At 39.2% G+C, this 21,756-nt stretch overlaps 1 protein-coding gene across 2 annotated transcripts; it reads right to left on the reverse strand.

Annotated features, from left to right (window-relative positions):
• Positions 1–5,265: 5,265 nt before the first annotated feature.
• Positions 5,266–20,897, reverse strand: RAB33B (RAB33B, member RAS oncogene family). 2 transcript variants are annotated; one of them, XM_042983870.1, is made up of 3 exons: positions 20,791–20,897; positions 20,072–20,339; positions 5,266–8,087 (listed from the first exon to the last, which is right to left on the reverse strand). In XM_042983870.1, the coding sequence occupies exons 2-3, from the start codon at positions 20,318–20,320 to the stop codon at positions 7,647–7,649; spliced, it is 690 nt and encodes a 229-aa protein (XP_042839804.1). In that variant the 5' UTR covers positions 20,321–20,339; positions 20,791–20,897; the 3' UTR covers positions 5,266–7,646. The 2 variants fall into 2 exon arrangements, with proteins under 2 accessions (XP_042839804.1, XP_042839803.1); XM_042983869.1 differs by lacking the exon at positions 20,791–20,897 and adding an exon at positions 20,583–20,728.
• Positions 20,898–21,756: the final 859 nt, after the last annotated feature.

Genomic DNA, 21,756 nt, shown 5'->3' on the forward strand with positions numbered 1-21,756 from the left:
ACTGAGCCACCCAGGGGCCCCTGTCAGCCCCCTTTAAAAGATGAGGGGACACGGAGGCAGTGACAGATTTCACCATTAGAATATCTGGGATTCAGGGGCGCCTGGGTGGCTCAGTCGGTTAAGCGTCCGACTTCGGCTCAGGTCACGATCTCGTGGTCCGGGAGTTCGAGCCCTGCGTCGGGCTCTGGGCTGATGGCTCAGAGCCTGGAGCCTGTTTCCGATTCTGTGTCTCCCTCTCTCTCTGCCCCTCCCCCGTTCATGCTCTGTCTCTCTCTGTCTCAAAAATAAATACACGTTAAAAAAAAAAAAAAAAGAATATCTGGGATTCAATTCCCATGTGGTAGGACCTCGTGGTCTACCTGCGACGTGTCTCGGAAAGAAGAGAAAAAACACAAGGGTAAAAGGCAGTGCAAACAACAGATCAGGGTGGGAGACTAGATGTGGGAGATGAGGGAAAGGGGAGCCTCAGGTAGAACCTGGAGGTTTGGAGGAAACAAAGGAGAAAATATAAGTTTGTGGGAGGAGGTTTATGCGTTTGGATTTGGCCATGTTTATTGGGTGTGTCACTGGTACCTCTGAAGGAATTCAGGGGCAGTCAAGGCCCTGCAACGCGGGTTTGGGTAATCAAGTGCCTTCTGAAGAGGAGATCATAAAGGGAAAGACTGTTCAGCCAGGAAAAAAAAAAACAGAGGAATAAGGGCAAAGGCTTAAAGAGTGCCTCTTGTCTGGTTTATGACACTACAAAGACAAGAAAAACAGCAGCCAAGAGAAATGCCCAGGTGTTGTGGCAGAGACTCTTAAATATGGGGAATGGAGGGTTGCTGGAGGGGTTGTGGGAGGGGGATGGGCTAAATGGGTAAGGGGCTTAAGGAATCTACTCCTGAAATCATTATTGCCCCATGTGCTAACTTGGATGTAAATTATAAGAAATAAATAAATTATAGAAAGTAAAAAATAACTAACTAAATAAATAAATAAATTTTAAAGATTAAAAAAAAATAAACCTCTCAAGAGATGAGGAACAGCAATATGAAAAAAATCCCTAATTGCTCCAGAGGGATACAAAACAACAGTGGAACAAATGGGAAGACCCAACATGACCTTGAACAGGAAGCCTCAAAGCATAAAGATAGCAATTCTCTTTAACCTCAAAGTTGAACACAGATTTAATAAAAAACACTAGCAGGATTTTCTTGTTGTTTTGGCTTTTGATCTTAAACTAATTCTGAGTTGGAAAAATAAGCAACAACCATGAAAACTTTGGAAAAAGATAGTAAAAGCAGAACTAATCCTACCAGATTTTAAAATAATATCCTATAATTATTAAAACAAATGGCACATGAATAGGTAGATGAATGGAACAACAGGGAAGATCCAGCAATAAGCCCAAATACATACAGAATTTAGGAAATAACCAAGTTGGCACCTCAAGTTCAAGGGGAAAGGATAGATTATTCAAAACACAGTGTTAGACCAAGTAGGTGTCATCTAAAAAGAAAAAGTTGGATTCACATCTCATATGTTTCACTGAAATAAATTTCAAATGGATCAAACATTTATACGTGGAAAAAAAAAAAAACTATAAAAGTACTACAAGAAACCATGTGAGAACTCTTATCCCAAAACACAGAAGGTTTTTCTAATTGGGACACAAAACTAAAATCATAAAAAAGACTGTTAGGTTTGACAAATTAAAATTATTATATTCATGCCAAAACCATTATAAACATTCAATTGGCAAAGAGCACACTAGAAAAAAAAGATTTAAAACACCTATCACAAAAAAGTTAATTTCCCCAATACATAAAGTATTCCTACAAATCAGTAAAAAGAAAAAAAAAAGGACAAAGGATATGAACAGACAATTCAACAGAAAAGGAAATATAAATGACTATTAAAAAGATGTTCAACCCTATTCACAATAAGAGAAATGCAAATTTTCACTATCGATCTGCAAAGATTAAAAACTTTGAGAACCGACTGCGTTGGTGAGAGTGTAAGGAAACAATGACTCTTCCCATTGCCAGTGCAACCTCTGAGGAGGGCAATTAGAAATTCCACCGGTGGGGTGTCTGGGTAGGTCAGTCGATCAAGCGTCTGACTTCAGCTCAGGTCATGATCTCATGGTTCTTGAGTTGGAGCCCCACATTGAGCTCACTGCTGTCAGCATGGAGCCTGCTTTGGATCCTCTGCCCTCCTCTCTCTGCCCATCCCCCCCCTCAGGCTCGATCTCTCTCTCCCTCTCTCTCTCAAAAATGAATAAATATTAAAAAATTTAAAAAAAGGAAATCCCACCCACAAATGCATAGACCTTTCATCTAGCAATGCCACTTCTAGGAATTTGCCCTTCAGATATATTCACACTTATACAAAGTGATTTATGTAAAAGATTACTCATCTCAATGTTGTCTGTAATAGCAAAAGACTGGAAACAACTAAGTGTCCACCAATAGAGAGGGCTGTCTAAATAAATTATGGCTAAAAGAATTCCATGAGGCCTAAGTGAGAATGATGCCTATATATTTTAATATGAACTCATCTTCAGGATATTTTGTTGTTATGTAAAGCAACAACAAATTTATGATCCTGATTGTTTGTGATGGAAGAACCAGAGGGCTGAGAGGAGTGGGAAGGAGACTTCACTGTTTACTCGTTTGTACATGGTCCAAATCCTGAACCATGTGAATGTACCTTCTGTGGAAAATCTAATCAAAAAGAAGCCCTTGCCATATTTTATAGATAAATAAAACTCTCAAAGGATTGAGGAGCCAAGAGAAGTAATGAAATGCTTTTGTATATTCTGTTAATTCTATGGAATAAGTACCAAAATGAAAATTCAATGTTTGTTTTAGTACTTAAAGAATGCTCCAGGACTCCAAGAAAAATACACAAAATCTGCTGTAATTAATTAAAATTAAATTATTTCAAAGTGCCTGGGTGGTTGGGGTGACTCAGTCAGTTGAGTGTCCGACTCTTGGTTTCAGCTCAGGTCATGATCTCGCCGTTCATGAGTTTGAGCCCGGAGTAGGGCTCCACATTGACAGTGCAAAGCCTGCTTGGGATTCTCTCTCTCCCTCCCGCTCCCTCTCTCTCTCTCAAAATAAATAAATAAACTTAAAAAAAATAAATACTTTTTTAAAAAGTATAAACAATAGCATCAGGGTATTAAGTTAATAATTTTAAATGAGAAGTTTCATCTGACTCAAATTTTTGAAAAATAAATACGGAAATGACAGATCACAGGAATCAAACTTTTGATATAGGCAAAGTAAAGCAATACAATAATCCAAAAAATAAGGCTAAAAACATTCATTTTAAAAACATCTAGCTACGTACATGAATGCAGTGTGTAGCTCTAGAGAAGAACCATACTAACAGCTTTGTGAAATTAAATTTATTACCTTAGCCTTAACAACTTATATTTAATTAGTCTTCAACTCCTGGGGATTTTAACCCTGAAGCGTCTCCAATCTATATTCTTTTGCCAATGTCCCAGTGAAACCTCTTTCTTAGGTTCTTATGGTAAACTACCTGGCCACCATGGCTCCATTCCTACATACCCTTCCCATTGCTACTGGAATTTCTAGCATAAATCTGATGGTCCCACTCACCACTTTGCTTTAACACTTTAGTTATCCATTGCCTTTATAATAAAGCTCAAATGTTTTCATGTGGCTATCCTTTTTTTCTTTCCTTCTCCAAAATCCGCCCCCCCCCCCCTGCCAAATATCCAAATATGGAAACGATCTGGTTGATTTTTTTTTTTTTCTTTTAGGCTATTGGTCCTGGGCTGGGTATCTAACACTAGCCAGGCCAAAAACAGTCCATTCCAGAAATATTGACTCAGGACTAACAATCAGTTCATCTCTCTTTGAATGCCTGCAGCATACAAAAGTTCAGAAGCAGTGTCCACATTTTCTGCCAACTGAACCAGGAAAGGGGAGAAATCCAGTTATAAAAGAGAGAGAATGAGGATGTGCAGAGAAGCTTGAGCCCAGAGTTAGGAAACTGAGTGCTCAATCCCAGCTTTTCTTTGAGTCCAGCTGCATCCCTGTCCTGGAGTCCAGTGGGACAAGTCAAACCCTTCTCAATAAATCCCCGCTACGAGGCTAGTTCAAACAGAGTTTCTGATACCTGCACCAAAGTCAGTCCTCATCTACCCCCCTTCCCAGTACATGACAACATGGCGGCTCAACCACAACCTGGCTCCATTCTCTGTGCTCATTGTCCTAAGTAGTTGCCTCCTTGATTACATTTACCATATTATCGTATAGAATTCCCGCTCATTTGTATATTATTTTATAAGTTCAAGGACATAGTCTTATTCGTTTACATAGCTCAATGCCCAACACAACTGAAAAACATATAGCAAGTACTTAACAAATGTTTGATAAATCAGATTATTCAAATCAATTAGTTCTTGCTACATAGGCTCTGCAAATTTGCCCCCAAAAGACTTGACCAACTTACTGGTTTAATATCTGATTAAGAAAGCAGTCTTTCATGAAGAATGTAATTTTCTGTTTCAACAGAATAACTTATGTCTGAAATAAACTGACCAGGTAAAGTAGTATCAACTTCAGAGACCCCAAGTCCCCATCTACACTCTCCTAAAGGGCCTGAATCAGTGACCTGATTGTAGAAATTGCAATCTTATACCTACAATGCACTTCCTTCTCTTTTTTCTCATATATTTTATAATTATTCATTCTGTTAAATTGTTCTGCCTCACGATCTAGAGATGTTGATCACTCTTACAGTATTTGCTGTTTGCCCTGAAGTGTTCTTAAAATAAGTTGATTACTCAGGCATACAAATTAGAAACCTACCCTATCAACCAATTTTAATATTTAGGGTTTTTACTGAAAAGTCTTTGTTTATTAATGTTTATTTATTTTTGAGAGAGTCAGACAGAGCTCAAGTGGGGGAGGGGCAGAGAGAGAGGGAGACATAGAATCCAAAGCAGACTCCAGGCTCTAAACCATCAGCACAGAGCCGGACGTGGGGCTTGAACTCATGCGTCATGAGATCATCACCTGAGCCCAAGTTGGATGTTTAACTGACTGAGCCACCCTGGTGCCCCTTTCTGAAAAGTTCTCTAACCCCAAAGTAGTTCCAAATAGATTTCCAATAGGTTAGTTTTTGTTTCTAATGTATTATACTAATGTATAATTACCTGGAGGCCAGGGGGAAAAAAACAATTTTTTTTGTTTTATTCTGCAATCATCCTAACAACCAAACAAAGGGAATAAAACACAATTTCTTTATGGCAAACCTGGTTTATTGAACTTCATAAGGGAAACATTACAGTGACACTATTCCACAATGAAATTATTTAACTTTAGATTTCGTGAGGAAACATATTAGCAATATACTGTCAATAAAGCATCATCATTAATAGCTAACTACATTAGATTCTGGATTAGCTTCCTTCAATGTCCTCAAATTAAGACTTTTCCAAAACATATCTGATGTTTTCAGTTAAAGGTCGCAGTTAAAATAAATTCACATAGGAGTTACAAAATGTGTGACTTGTGCTTTAAAAATTTATAATTATTTGTTTGATAGCCACCATTCTGGAAGTGATTTCTCAACAATGAAATGTTTTATAAATTTTTTGGAAAATATCTAAAAGCTTTAACCCCCAACTGATAAGTATGCTCTTTTAAAAAATAAAAACATATGTAGAAAAAATTAAAACAGTAAATCATTACAAATGAGATACAAATATTTCAAAATTAATAAATATTAAAGTGAAAAACTAAGTCCTTTCACAGAACTGTAAAGGATACCTGTTACTAAGTTCTTAAAAAAAGAAATAAAGTTAAATAATTTTTTTAACCATTATTAACAGCACTTAAAAACAGAAATGTGTGTGGAAAGTTTGTAAACTTTCTTCCCACACTTCAGAAAATGGTTTAAAAGCAATAAACAGATTCCCTTCTTTAAAAAACTGCTACACCCACCACAATTAGCACAGTTGTCATTGTTTTACTATAAAAATAGTTACAAAGCAACATTAATTTAAATTCAAACCATTTTTTATTCTAGCAAGATAAGAAAGTGGATTAATCTCCCTAGACACAGATAAAGCCAACCTGTTTTTCCTTAAGCTCTAATATTTAAAATTGAATAATTATTTACTAAAATTATTACTTTCAGTTATTTCATTTAATAGAATTATCTTGTTTTTATAATTAGATTATCCAGTTAGGACCACCATAATGATTAAACAAAAATCCTAAACTACACTAGATAACATAGTTCATTGATTTACCACGTTCTGAAAATATTCTAAGTACAATCATCTTTTGGCTTAATTACCTCTAGAATTATCAAGGACGGCAATCTATCAGAATCAGTGAATGTGCACCCTTCAAAGTTCATGGCTTACATTCCATTCATGTAATAGCTTTATATGCAAGCTTACTATTTTCAATGTGCAAAGTCTCAAACTCAAAATAAAAGTATTTAGGGTAAAAAAAAATTTCTTGAACTATTCTTTCCACAACTGAGGGAGAGAGACAAGGTATTTTTCAATATTTAATTTATTTTTCATACTGAGGAGGAATAGTTTGTTGTGACCATAAAATTTAAAGATTTAAAAAACTGATATACTGTAACACAATATACTATTACAGAAATATATGTGGACTCATAGCAATTAGAGGTATGCCTTCAGAGCTACACTCCAAATAGAAGTTGAGTTGTTAATTCAACCTTTAGTTATTAAATTAACTGACTGTGGAAGAGAACAAGAGATACTATGCCAGATATAGAGCCTAAAATTACGAAGAGCTAAGAATAGGTCTCCTGTGGTAGCCAGGAACCACGTTTAACTATTTTCCTCCCAAGTTACAACTCCTCAAATGTTTTCAATTGGTTTTTCACTAAAGATATCAAAATAAAATATAAAGCACCTTATTATGTCACTTCATTTGCATTAAAGTCAGACTTATTTTTGTGTATTTTAACAGAAATTAGTAAGAAAACAAATTATTCTTTTAAAAGTAACAATGACTTCTGTAGATATGATTGATACTGATTAGAAATATCAAGCATCTGGAATCATTGGAAAAGTCACTCTTTATGCACTGAGAACCAGAAAACATTCCATGCCTTCTCCTCCCACTGGAACGACATAAAGTCTTGGCTCTAAAATGTACCAATAATAATGCAATTAAATACATCAATAATACAAAGAAAGAACTATAGGCAGAGGCAAATACCAGTTTTATCCTATTGAGAAAACTTCCCATTCAAAGGACATACCTAGGAAGTATGTCCTAAACCTTTAATTTTTTTTCAATCCCATGAATACAGGATTGAACAGTCACTTACTCCTAAAATACTATCACGCTCTCATCTGAAGCCTCCTTCTTTGGGTTCTCAATGGAAAAATGTTCTGATTCATTCTACCTTTGCTTCATTTTCAACCTCACATGAAAACCAACTTTTTCCCTGTGTTGTCACAGTGACAAACTTAATTAAGTAGATACAAAATACAAAAAATCAGCATGACAATGATAAATAGTAAAGTGTCAGGATGATCCATTATACTTGAGATTAAATCTTATGACTTATCACTGTCATACTTCAAAAGTATTTCTTTTGTCAAAATTAGATAGTATAATAAAGACTGTTACTTAGCACCAGCATGTCATTGCAGGCTTTGGTTCAGGCTTCAGAGTAATTCCGTTATCGGGGGGTTGACTAAGCATTAATGGTTTGTGGCTCTTAAGTTTATGAGCCAAGGTCATAAATATAGCTTCCACATGGTCATTATCATTGGGGTTTTTCGCAGAGGTTTCAAATAAAGGCATACTATGTGTGTCAGCAAATTTCTGTGCCAAGTCTGTAGGTACTTGAATGGCACTTCTCAAGTCGCATTTATTTCCAACGAGAATCCGTGGTATGTCACTGGCTAGCAAATGTTGTTTGCATTCTTCTATCCAAGATGGTAGGCTATGAAAACTAGCCATGTTGGTCATATCATACACGAAGACAACAGCATGTACATTTCTGTAGTAGTGCTGTACCATGCTCTTTCTAAATCGTTCTTGTCCTGCTGTGTCCCATAACTGGATCTGAAAGTGAAAAAGGAGAGAAAACTGAACATTTCATTCCAATCATACATATTGAAAATTTTAATCAACTCTGCATGGTCTTTAGTACGTCTTCACTTACATTACTTTGTTCCCTTCCATAATGCCTTTTCAGTGTAATTTATGGGATCCAGATTTCATGAACACTAATTACCTCATAATTAATGCAAGTATCAGAACAAATATTTCAATTTACCATTTAAATTTCAGTAAGTTAAATTTGTCTGGAGGAAATTTACCTCAAAAACTGATTCTAAAATATTAAATAAAAATATATCAGGTTTTAACAAACACGTTAACTGTCTAATCCCTGTAAATTTGGTTACCATATGCCCTTCTCTACCTTTCACTAGACTAACTTTAAAATAGACTTAGGACAGATACTAAGAGTCATTAGGTCTAGTCCCCACACTATATATATATGTATATATGTGTATATATTATATATACAATTTATACATAATATAGATTGTATATATATATGTAATATAAATACAAAATCCTCCTTGAAAATTATAAAAGGCTAGAAAAATCACTTATTTAACCTAAACATCTCAACCAACAAAACTATTCCAATATCTCCCAGTCCAAATATGGGGGAGTTGAGGAAAATAATATCTAAAGCTAAATATAAGTCATGTGTTATAGTTATCTTAAAATACTGAATTACCTTACCTTTGTTTACTGCCTAAAGAAGTTAAATGATGAGGATACTGATCTCAGTGGAAAAGACTAGAGGTCAATTTGCTTAGATAACTTTTTTTTTAATTTTTTAATGTTTTTTTTTTTTTATTTTTGAGAGTGAGAAAGGGACAGAGCATGAGTGGGGAAGGGGCAGAGAGAGAGGGAGACACAGAATGCGAAGCAGGCTCCAGGCTCTGAGCTATAGGCACAGAGTCTGACACGGGGTCCAAACTTACGAACCGAGAGATCATGACCTGAGCCAACATTGACGCTTAAACAACTGACCCACCCAAGCGCCCCTTGCTTATTAGATAACTTTTGATTGACAGACTTGTACTATTTATAAATATTCACAGTATGGACTGGAAGCCTAAACTGGTGATTTCTCACAAAGCAACACCGAAGTAGAGGGAAATGAGGAGATTCTGTAGATGGCCCAAAAAGTAAGTAGAATATAAGATACAAATTGCTTAGGATATGGCGACATATAGTAAGTGCTCAATTAAGATGTAATGAATGAATAAATACACCTTAAAAGTGTGATTAGGGATGAAAATATTGGTCACCAATCTCTTCCATGGTATCTTAATTTTCTTAAGTTATTGTTTTTTTTTTTTAAAGTAATCTCTGCACCCAATGTGGGGCTTGAACTCACAACCCTGAGATCAAGAGTCGTGTGCTCTTCTGAGTCAGCCATGCACTCCCATGCTACCCTAATTTTTATCAGGTTTTTTTTTTTTGGTAGTTAATTTTTCTTTGAAGTATTTGTTTATTTTTGGGAGAGTGCAAGCAGGGGAGAGGCAGAGAAAGGAGGACAGAGGATACAAAGCGGGCTCTGTGCTGACAGACTGACCACAGCAGTCTGATGTGGGGCTCGAACTCACGAACTGAGAAATCATGACCTGAGCCAAAGTCAGACGCTCAACAGACTGAGCTCCCCAGGTGCCCCTAGCAGTTCTTTTTGAGGCCAAATTTCTCCATTTCCTTAATATTCTCCCTTTCTAATTAACATAAGCCAAATTTTGCTCTAGGCAGAAATATAAAGTACTCTACAAACTTGATTTCTCAGGCTCTTCTAGAACTAAGGGAGGCCAAATCACATAGTTCTAGCCAATAATTTGTAGACAGTCTTTCTTTGGGATTTTCCAGGAAAACTACAGATGTGTGATTAAAAAAAAAAAAAAGATAGGAGCATTGGGCACGTGCCTTTTGCACCTCTCTCACCATACCCTTTCTGCCTGGAATGGGATATAATGACTAGAGGTTCAGCAACTATTGTATGAGCCTCCGTGGAGAAGAAAGCCACACATAAGAATGGAGGAAGTCTACACAGACCTGGAATCACACAGTACCATCATACAGACTGCTGCCTCTGGTCTCCTTATTCCATGAGAAAAATAAAACCTTACACGGTTAAATCATTATAGCTGAACTTCTATGTAGCTAAATGGCATCGTAAAATTACTTACCATGTACACTCTTTAAAACCTTTACCCCTTACACTCAAGGGGTAATTTACTCATTAAATCACAAGGTTTTGCCTCAATACATTCCTAGAGACATCACAAAATAAATTATTATAAAATACCCCCTTCGTGATGTAAGCAACATAACTGGCAGATAGGCCATAAAGACTCTGTATCATATAAGTCAGAGATAGAAGCAAACAGTTGTCAGCAAAACAAATTAAGAACTACTAACAACTAAACTGTTTAAATCAACGATTATTTATTCAATGCCAACTATGTGCCAGTAGGTGACTATTTTACCTCTAGACTTTGGCTTCTTCAACGGTGAAAGCAAAGTTTAGTTTCAGACCTAAAAAAATGAGTATTAATAGACTAGCTACACTGTGCATGCAAATAGCTAATAAAGTAAATGTATAATTCTTTAAAAATGCAACTTTTCTTTTAAAAAAAGAAATACAACTTTTTTATCTCAACTAACAGGTTAAGAATAAAAACATTCAATAAACAATTAAAAATGCTTCAAACGATAGCTGTCAAAACTTATTAAACAAAGCTACAATAATAAAGACTTTGTGCTACTAGAGTAAGACTAGGCATATAGATCAACAGAACAAAACTGAGAGTCCAGAAATAAATCCATGTATCTGTGGTCAATTGATTTTCAACAAGAGTGCCAAGACAATTCAACAGGGGAAAGAATAGTTGTTTTAACAAATAGTGCTGGGACAACATACAAAAAATGAGGTTGGACCCCCAACCTCACACCATATATAAAAACTTATTCAAAATGGATAAAAAACCTAAATGTAAGAGCTGAAACTATAAAATTCTTAGAAGAAAACATAGGGATAAATATTTGTGACCACCAGGTTAGACAATGATATTTAAAGCACAAGCAATCAAAGAAAAAATAAATTGGACTTCATCAAAATTAAAAACGTTTGTGTTTCAAAGAATATTATCAAGAAAGTGAAGACAACTTACAAAATGGGAGAAAATACCTGCAAATAATATGTGTGATAGGGGTCTACTATTCAGAATACTTAATATCTTTTACAACTCAATGATAAAAGGACAGGTAACCCAATTAAAAAATTGACAAAGAATCTGCACAGACATTTCTCCAAAGAAAATGTACAAATGGCCAATAAGCATATAAAAAGATGTTCAACATCATTAGCAATCAAGGAAATGCAAATCAAAAACAAATGAAACACCATTTTACACTCACATTAAGACGGCCATTAAAAAACAACAACAAAAAAAAATGGCCAATAACAAGTGTTGGCAGAGATGTAGAAAAATTGGAACCTTCATACATTGCTGGCGGGGATGTAAAATAGTACAGCCACTTTAGAAAACAGTTTGGCCGTTCCTCAAAAAGTTGGACTATTACTTACCCATAAAAAGGAATAAAGTACTGGTATTTGCTACAACAAAGGTGAACCTCCAGAATACACTAAGTGAAAGAGGCCAGACATATATTCTGTGGTTCCATTTATACAAAATTTCCCAAATAGAAAAATCCATAGAGATGGAACACAGACTTGGTGGTTGCCAGGGCTGGGAAATGGGGAGAAACTGTTCAGGGTGAGGGGTTTCACTTCAGAGTGATTGAAATATTTTGAAACTAGATAGAGGTGTGGTTATGCAACATTACCAATCTACTAAATGTCCATGAACTGTTTACTTTAAAATGGTTAATTTTTTATTTGAATTTCACTTTAATAAATTATTTTAAAAAAGAGAGAGTTGCCATATGACCCAGCACTTCCACTCCCAGGTGTATATGAGAGAACTGAAAAGATATGCTCACATAAAAACTTGTACACAAATATTCATAGCAGCAGTATTTGTAATAGCTAAAAGGTAGAACCAACCCAAATATCCATCAACTGATGAAAGAATAAACAAAATGTCCATATGATGGAATATTACTCAGCCATAAAAAGGAATAAAGTACTGAGACACCTGGGTGGCTCAGGCAGGTAAACATCCAACTTCGGCTCAGGTCATGATCTCATGGCTCATTGGGTTCGAGCCCCGCGTTGGGCTCTGTGCTGACAGCTCAGAGCCTGCAGCCTGCTTTGGATTCTATGTCTCCCTTTCTCTCTGCTCCTCCCCTACTCATGCTCTGTCTCTCTCTCTCAAAAATAAATAAACATTAAAAAATTAAAATAAAGGAATGAAGTACTGATACATGCTACAACACAGATTAACCTTGAAAACACTATCCTAAGTGAAAGAAGCCAGACACCACAGGCCACATGTTATAAGATTCTCTGTATATGAAATGTCCAGTAGAGGCAAATCCACAGAGACAGAAAGTAGACTGGTGGTGAGGGTAGGGTAAGAATGGGGAATGACTGTTAAAAATGAGTACAGGGTTTCTTTTTGGAGTTCTGGAAGCAGTGATAATGGTTGCACAACCTCGTGAATATATTAAAAGCCAATAAACTGTATATTTTAACAGGGTATATCTTATGGTATCTAAATTATATTTCAGTTTTTTAGAGTGATCAAAAAAAACCCACACCAAACTGTATCTTTAACATTTAGAAAGGTATTTGGGGAATAATTTGGATGACCTATATAAAAGCTGTCCAAAGAAACTGCAGCTGACCTTTTCTCTTTTAACATTTCCTGTAGCTCAGGTATTCAAAAACCATTTCATCAATGAAGAATGACTTATAATGTTTTAAGCACAGAATATTTATAAGTTTAAAGAAAATAAATGAAAAGCACACAAGGAAATATACCAACACATTAACCATAGCTGTCTTTAAGGCAACCTCCCCCTTTATTTCTACTTTTGTTTTTCATAACAAGCAACCACTTCTATAAAAACAAACTAAACATAAAAAATTAATGCTTACACAGAATTTAGACCTGCCTCAAAGAACTGCAAAAGCCCTCAATAAACGTGACGATGAGGATGTTTATTCCTAAGAAAACCGTTTGTTTGTTTTAGGATGGGCCTGCCTCAACAGTACTCTGCTTCCCATCAATCTTGTTCAAAAGCGTGCATGCTACCATATCAAGACTTCCAGGAAACAAGGGGTCTGAAATAATAACTCTTCACACTTTACTGGAAAGCCATAAAAGTAATTACTAAGTTAATGAGGCACTTACAAAGGATTATTTAAAAAGAAGCTTCAGAATTTCCTAACAGAACTGCTGACACAAGAGCTCAGGCAAAGGCACACTGCCACACGGTCTGCAGCCTTCAAGCCTGCATGGAACATGAGGAGAGGGCAAAGGGTCTGTGGGAAGAGCAGCCAGAGACTCAGAAAAGAAAGGACAGGGCAGGTGACAAACACTGTCAGCCATGAAGGGCAAAACAAAGTTTGACCTAAAGAGAGAGAAACCAATGGGGAGAGACTTGGTAGAGAACAAACCCCATGATGGCTTAGAAAAGTCTTGAGGTTAAGCTGTGAGTAGAGTGGTTCACAGTGTTTAACAAAGGAGAATAACACTTAGGAAACTAAAGAAGTGACACGCTTTTGTCTGGTTTAATTAGGAAGTATTTTCAGAGCAATTTTTCCCAATTTAATAGTTAATATTTTAGGGGCACGTGGGTGGCTCAGTCGGTTAAGTATCCGGTTTTGGCTCAGGTCATGATCTTGTAGTTTGTGGGTTCGAGCCCCATGTCATGCCCTGTGCTGACAGCTCAGATCCTGGAGTCTACTTTGGATTCTGTGTCTCCTTCACTCACTCACTCTCTCTCTGAGCCCTTCCCCCACTCATGCTGTCTCTCTCTCTCAAAAATAAACATTAAAAAAGTAGTTAATGTTTTATGGAAAATGGCTAATGCATGCTCCCATAGATATTACTCCCATTTTAAACATTATATGAACATGAAACATATTTCAATAATATTTCAAAAATCTCTACTTTAAATTCCAACAGAAGTTCCAACAAAAATGTCAACCTTATTATTTGCAAAAAACTAACAGTAGATTCTTATTGTTGATGAAAGTTTTTTTAGTAGTATTATCACCAAAATGAAAGATGATCTGTCTAAACTGATTTAATACTGTTTTTGCCTGACTGAAAATGATAAAAGTATTAATCCAAATGATCTTACTTCTTTGATCAGCTACCAAATTTCCATTAGTTTCCCTTATCACCTCAATTCTAGATTTCCAGAGTAGCTTACCATCTGATCTCCTTGTTTCCATACATTCAACATGTATTCCCTGAGTACGCCATAGTTTAGAAATGGAGCTAGACATTCGAAAAAGTCTATGGCATTTCCAGACATGGATCCTGCTCTAAGACTGAGTAAGACTTAATAAAAGAGGAAGAAACACCTACATAATACAATGAGGAAAGAGATCATTTAAAGTCTTAGGTAAATTGCTAAAGGGAATTCATAGAAGGAAGAAATAGAATGGAGAAGGAGGGGTGTGATATTTTTGACAGACACACTGAGTTGAATAGGGAAGAATTACATGTGGTGAAATATGGGCAGAGGGAATATTCCAGGCAAGCAGTGGGGCATGCAAGGGGAAAACACAGGGATCAGCAAACAAGTGGCTGGACTTTAGGGTACTTGAAGGAAATTAATGGGAAAAAAAGTTTGAAAGGCAGTCTGGAGCAAAAGGAAGGAAGTCCTACGTTAATTTTAAAAGTTGGAATTTTACAATATAGTGGAGAACTACCCAGGGCATCTGAGGCAGAGAACATTAATCTCCCTAAAGTGCAACACTAGTCTGGCATTTTGGCAACAATGTATAAAACAGGTTCACTGAAGACTGGCCATGGGAGATGAGTTGAGCTGCTGCAACAGACCAGAGGGATTTTTAAAACTAGGATTTTGAAGAAAGGATGGATTACAGAATCATGCATGTAGAGACCCAGCTGGATTTAGGGAGCAAAAGAAAGGGGACGAGGCTGCGAAGATGAGGAGGGATGCCATCATGACAACCTAGGTGATGTGGGGAGAAACAGGATAAACAGATTTGCCAGGGAAGATGAACTCACTTCAGACATTCTAGGCAAAGGAGAGATTATCCAAATAGCCATGTCTAGAAGACAGTAGGAAATGCACAGTAAGACAGGGAGAGAGGTGGGCTAGACAAAGATTTGGAGGTTATCTCCACGGATGTGACAGCTGACACTGAGAGACTACCAAGGGAGAGAATGTAGATAGAAAACCAGGTCAGGGGGCAAACTGTATCTTATTCTAGATTCACTCTCAATTGCTGCCACATTTATCTTCCTAAAACACCTGGACTTTTTGCCATGCATACAAAATAAAGTCTAGACTCTTTTTTTAAATAATTTTTTTAATGTTTATTAATTTTTGAGAGAATCTGTGTGCACGCATGCGTTTGGGTTAGGGGCAGTGGTTGGGGGGGGGGGCGGTGGGGAGACAGAGGATCTGCAGGCTCCGTGCTGACAGCAGAGAGCCCGATGCGGGGCTCAAACTCATGAACTCTGAAATCATGACCTGAGCCAAAGTTGGATGCTTACCCGATTGAGCTACCCAGGAGCACCTGAAGTTGACTCTTCAGCTTTCTTTTTCAAACTCTTCACAAACATTGCTACCAATACCTGCATATTCTTCTCACTTGCCACCTTTCCACAAGAACCTCTGATCCCACGGGAGCATCCTGCTAATGGTCCTTATCAGAAAACCCGCCCCCCCCCAGTGGGACTGCACCTAGCACCCCAAGCACAAAGGATTCCTCCACCCACACCCAAACAATAACTCAGCACTCACCTGGTTTTGCTGGTCACCTTTTTAGGTATATAAATCTTATCCTAATCTAGGACAGTAATTCATTTACGCACTATATCAGGGTCAGCAAACTCTTTCCGTCAAAGGTCAAAACAGTGAGTATCTTAGGTTGTGTGGGGCTAACATCTCTGTCACAACTACTCCTCTCTGCCACTGGAGCACAGAAGCAAGCCCAAAATGCAGACACGAGCATAGCTGTGTTGCAATACTTTGTTTACAAACTCTAAAATCAGAGTTTCACATAATTTTCACCTGTCATAAAACCTTATTCTTATGATTTTTCCCCCCAACCATTTAAAAAAGTAAAAATCGGGGTTAAGCGTCCGACTCTTGATTTCAGCTCAGGTCATGATCTCATGGTTCATGGATTCATGCTGCTGGGTTCTGTGCCAACAATGCAGAGTCTGCTTGGGATTCTCTCTCTCCTCTCTGCCCCTCCCCCGCTCTCAACATAAATTTAAAAACTTAAAAAATAATAAAATAAAAAATAAAAAAGTAAAAATCATTCTTAGCTTGCAGGCCACGTAAAAATAGGCAGCAGACCATATCTGGCCCTCAAGCATAATTTGCCAACCCCTACAGTGTATCATAATTCTTGTGACTAACAAAAATGTCATCTTTCATGCAATCACTCATTAAATGTTTTTTGTACCAATGGGGGAGAGGTACTGGTTATTTTCCTTTAGTTAATATTAACATCTTGTATTTAACATGGCAAAATGTCATACCTCTGTAAAGTAAGCCATCCCAATGCTCAAATAGAAACTGCTACCCCCTAGTGAGAAGATGGACCAAATGCAACATGAGGCTTTAATGATTCTGCTGGTGTCTCATTGTAAAATGCTTGTATGAAAGGAATACAGCTAGGTATGATGGGGATACACATTACAAGGATGGAGCATAAGGATTAGGGTTGAGTCTTAATTTAAAAATCAAATGCATTTTTATTTAAGGAATTCAGTTTATAATTTTATTCAACTTCAAAAATTCTGCAAACAAGATTCTGCTCTTCCAACCATACATATATAGTACTTAGGAACAGATTAACAAATATAGACTTTGTTACACTTCACAAAACATTTTAACTGAAAGGGCACTGCCATAAGACACACTCTCTGAAAAATTTCTAGTCCGGAATTAGAAACATTCAACACAATATCTCACTTTTACCAAATAAAAATGTCTAGAATATCATTTTATCAGTAAAGTAACATAAAGCTTTCCAGCTTTCGATTGAAGATGAAAAATGAAAAGACATGTCATTTCAGATCAGGCTAAAAATTTTCCAAAGAGAAAATACGTATGAACATTTCAGCAGCACTTGAGATGTATTGCAGATTAACAAAGAAAAAGCAGGAGCAGCACATGACATAATTCTACATTCACTTCAGTTTTTTTTAAGACACTAAAACAGTTTTTAAAAAAAATGTCCAATATATAACATATGGCTGCTTTGCAATGTCTGTGTTTCTTAAAGCTTTGGGGAAAAAAATGTCCAATATAGTCCTATCCTTTTCTACTACAGAAATCTCAGAATATTTCTGTAAGGGAGGCACCTGGGTAGCTCAGTTGGTTGGGTGTCCGACTTCAGCTCAGATCATGATCTCAAGGTCTGTGAGTTCGAGCCCCACATTGGGCTCTGTGCTGACAGCTCAGAGCCTGGAGCCTGCTTCAGATTCTGTGTCTTCCTCTCTCTGCACTTCCCCTGCTCATGTTCTGTCTCTGTCTCTCTCAAAAATAAATAAACATTTCAAAAGCATTTTTAAAAAGAGTATTTCTGTAAGAGTCTTTTTCGACCACAAAAGAAATCTTTCAAGTCTTAAAAGTTGGAGGTACAAGTCAATGGCTAAGGCCTTAGAAAGAAGAAAAAGAAACTCAGTTTCCAGGCCTCCACCAACCAAACAGGTTAAGCTGAAGCTCAGGAGGAATAATCCCAGAAAAAAATGTTTTCTCCTTATTCCTCTTTTTTTTTCCTTTAATATATATATATATTTTTTTAAATATGCTTATTTATCCTTGAAAGAGAGAGCATGAGCAGGGAAGGGGCAGAGACAGAGGGGGACAGAGGATCCAAAGCCGGCTCTGTGCTGACAGCAGTGAGCCCCACGTGGGGCTTGAACTCACGAACCATGAGATCAAGAACCATGAGAACCATGAGCCGAAGTTGGACACTTAACCGACTGAGCCACCCAGGCACCCTATCATACTTCTCTTAACCAGAAGAATAAACTCTTGCTCCCAGATTCATCCATTTATGGTTCTGGTTCACTTATGACTGCCAGCACTTACCCCAGTAGTTAAGTATTCAACTTAGACACTGGACATGTTTTGTATTTTTTCAATATAAATACCTCTTAAATTTGCACCTGATTCATCTGAGATGTTAAAGTGCAAATGGCAACCCAAAAGTAGGTAAGGAAGGAAATTCCCAACTCCTCTCCTGCCTCCATTCCCTCTACTTATTTCTTTAAAATCATGCTTTTGGGGGAATTTCTCTCACCTTCTGCATATGCCCTACTTTATCTCTGCTTCACACTCTGGATGCACAGCCACAAAAATGATTGTGCCAAAGAGGAACAATGATGTTAAGCCACCAGAGAAGAATCATCTTAAGATTATCAGTTGTAAATCAGGTGCTTCCTATAGGTTCTCATCTAATCTCATATGGCATTATCCCAATTTTTCAGAAGAGAAAATGGTCTCTGAAAGATTAAGCAACCTAAGGACTACAGTAACCAACCACCCCAGTTCGCCTGAGACTGAGGAGGTTCCTGGGATGTGGGACTTCATTTTAAAACTGGGACAGTCTTGAGCAAACATGGTCACCCTTCTGAGGACACATAGCCCATCCTTACCCTTTCATAGGTTCAGATCTGAGCCGAGCCAGTTGGGCTCCAAAGCCCATGCACTCTCTCCCAGGACTTCTGTTTTTCCCCAACTAACCTCTCTCTCAAACTTCAGAAGCCCCAATATCTTCCTCACCCCCAGGCTTCTGGGCCCAACCTAATTCTGATGAAAAATATTCAGTCTCTTCTTACCAGGTCTTTTCCTCTGTAATGCATACAGGTCTTTCTTAACTCCCTATTACAGTATACCCAAAGGACCACCACTGGCAACCTGAATGGGATGATAAAAAATTAAAGTAAAAACTAAAAGGCAAAAGGACCTATGGAAGGCTGATTTCTTTTCAATCCAATTTCTCCTTTACATCATTAGCATTTAAACCCCTTTGAGGATGGTGGGGAAGGGCAGTGGTTAGAGAACAAATAAATTGTTCTCTCCTCAAGGATGTGAGGGAAAGAATGAAGACATGAATCTACCCCCCCCCCCCAGGGGGAACGAGGTAAAGATGAACATCTTAATTTAAAGCAAAAAAGTAAATGCAGTATACGGAAGGCAGAGCTTTTCCTGGGGTCTGAATTAAGAACTGAGAGAGGGTGGCACCAAGAATGCGCTTTTGGCAAACCATGTAGGAACTGTCATGTATAGAATGTTTCTGCAGGAAAATAGATTTTTCTAAACAAGTCAATGTCATACAGAAACTTCTGTGGCAAAACTGCATGCAAGAGAATACCTAACTACTTCCACAAAGGCAACAAGGTTTTACTTCCACAATGTCTAGGGCAGTGCTCAGATGCCTGTTTAATAAATAACATTTATTAAACGACTTTTCCATGCTTGAGAAATTTCATTTTTTCCTTCGGTCTTACTTCACTGACTCCCAACACAGGAGACACTGCCAATGGATACCTTCTACACTCTTGCTTCTCAAGGTATGGTTCATGGACTAGTTGTATCTGCATCACTTGATTCCGTACCGAATTAGAATCTGCATTTTTAAAAAAACACAAGTTGCCCAGGTAAATCGCGGGGCATTAAAGTTTGCGGAGCACTGCCTTATAAGTTTGTTATAGATAAATCCTTCCAATCCCCAACTCCAATCTCTCCATCGGCTTGAGAAAAAACGGAGCGCACACCTCGCACACGGCCAGCGATCAACCCACAGTGGGGTTGGGAACTGTCACCCCAGGGCGTCCTTCCTCCCTGACAGTCCCCCATCCGCTCACCTTGATGCGCTCCCCATCAATCTCCACCGCTCGTTCTCGGAAATCCACCCCGATAGTAGCCTCGGTGCGGTCCGGGAAGCGCCCGGCGCAGAAGCGGTAGGTCAGGCACGTCTTGCCCACATTGGAGTCACCGATCACGATTATCTTGAAGATACGGGAGCGAGCCGGAGGCAGAAATACTGAAGCCCCTGACACCGCACCGCTGGACGTGAAGCTTGCCTCGAGAGACGACTCCATCTCCGAAGCCATTCTCCGGACCCGCCCCAAACTGAGGCGGAGGAAAGGAGACGCAGAAAGGCTGAGAGATTACGCCACCGCGAGCGAGCGCGCCCAGCCGGCCGGCTCGGCTGCGCAGCGTCGCAGGAGCCACCGCCCTCCAGCCCGGCAACGCGCGTGCGCACCTTCCCGCCCCGGCCCCGCGCAGGTGTGGCGCCCACCAGCCCGGGCTCACTGCTCCTCCCACCTGGCCCACGGCTCCACCCCGCGGTTATGCGGGCCGGGGCCAGTCTACCTGGAAAGGCAGGGGACAGGCCGGGAGCTGGACGGCGGGTGCGGAGGGCCAGCCAAGCGGCCAAGTGAGCGGAGCGGCCAAGCAGAGCGCCCCAGGCCCGACAGCCAGGCTGGCCCGGCCCCGCCACGTCCAAGGCTCCCGCCCTCCGGAGGAAGCCGCGCAATCACTCTGGGGGCGGGGAGAGAAAGACAGCTGAGGAAGGAGTTACCACCAGGCACTCTCTCGCGAGAGGGCCGAAGAGCCGCCTTCAACGGGTGCCTGGTGAGGGGCTGTGAGGTCTTCGGAAGGCTGGGATGGCGAGTTCGGCGTTGTAGTCGACGTCGTTGGGGATTCCCCGGACTTGGAGGTGGAAGCGAGTTCCCTTGGCTTGCAGCTGGGAGGTTGTGGTGTCGGATGTACCCCCTGCCTCCTCCGGACTCTCTGGACCCCGCGAGTTGGGACAGCGACAAGGACTGGAGGGGGTGGGGCGTGAGGCGCCGCCGAGAGGCCGCCCGTCGCGAGATGCGCTTGGGGACGAGCTCCCGGTCGCTTGGGGTATTGCCGCCTTCCGTCGTGGCTGGCGCGTGTTTGGCAGTGAGCAGGTGGGAGTTCGAGGCCGCCTGCCGCCTGGGCACAGAGGACACCCCTTAGGCCAAGTGAGGATATCCACGGGACTCTGGTGCCCTGGGCTCGTTTGGCTAATGCCCCAGGTCCAGAAAGTAGAGCAGATCCCATGCGGGCCACTTGGGGGTATTGAACCGGGAGTCTTCACCAGACGCCCTCTCTAGCGAGAGTAAAACCCATTATGCCCTAGTTATGTCTTAGTGCCTGCATGTCTGTAAATATTACTGAGTGCACGTAGTTGTCTTCGGCACACTATTTAAGGAAAACATTATTAGACGGGACCACTCAACCTTAAAGAATCTTCTCTGGATTACTGTGAATTCTTCAGAGGAAACCTATCATACATTAACAAACACAAAAGGCCCAAATGTGCGAACTCTGCTTTTTGTGAAAAGTTGTGTTGTTTTGCAAAAACAAGACTGTATTTTTTTCTGTTTGAGCAAATGGTTATGTTCGTTCGTAAAGTCAGGGGCTATGGAGAGGAGGACACGGCAGGATTTAAATAGAGTGAGAGGAATGGTAGAGCACTCCAGAGTTTTAGGAAAGGAGATAAACTGCTTATTCTATTAGA

The sequence above is a fragment of the Panthera tigris genome, chromosome B1 (assembly GCF_018350195.1).
Source record: "Panthera tigris isolate Pti1 chromosome B1, P.tigris_Pti1_mat1.1, whole genome shotgun sequence".
NCBI lineage: Eukaryota > Metazoa > Chordata > Mammalia > Carnivora > Felidae > Panthera > Panthera tigris.

Excerpts from the sequence above, each read along its gene's own strand:
- RAB33B (XM_042983870.1), bottom strand. The coding sequence starts at position 20,320 with ATGGCTTCGGAGATGGAGTCGTCTCTCGAGGCAAGCTTCACGTCCAGC. Across the intron at positions 8,088-20,071 it reads TTGATGGGGAGCGCATCAAG|ATCCAGTTATGGGACACAGC; the intron begins GTGAGCGGATGG and ends TTTCACTTTCAG.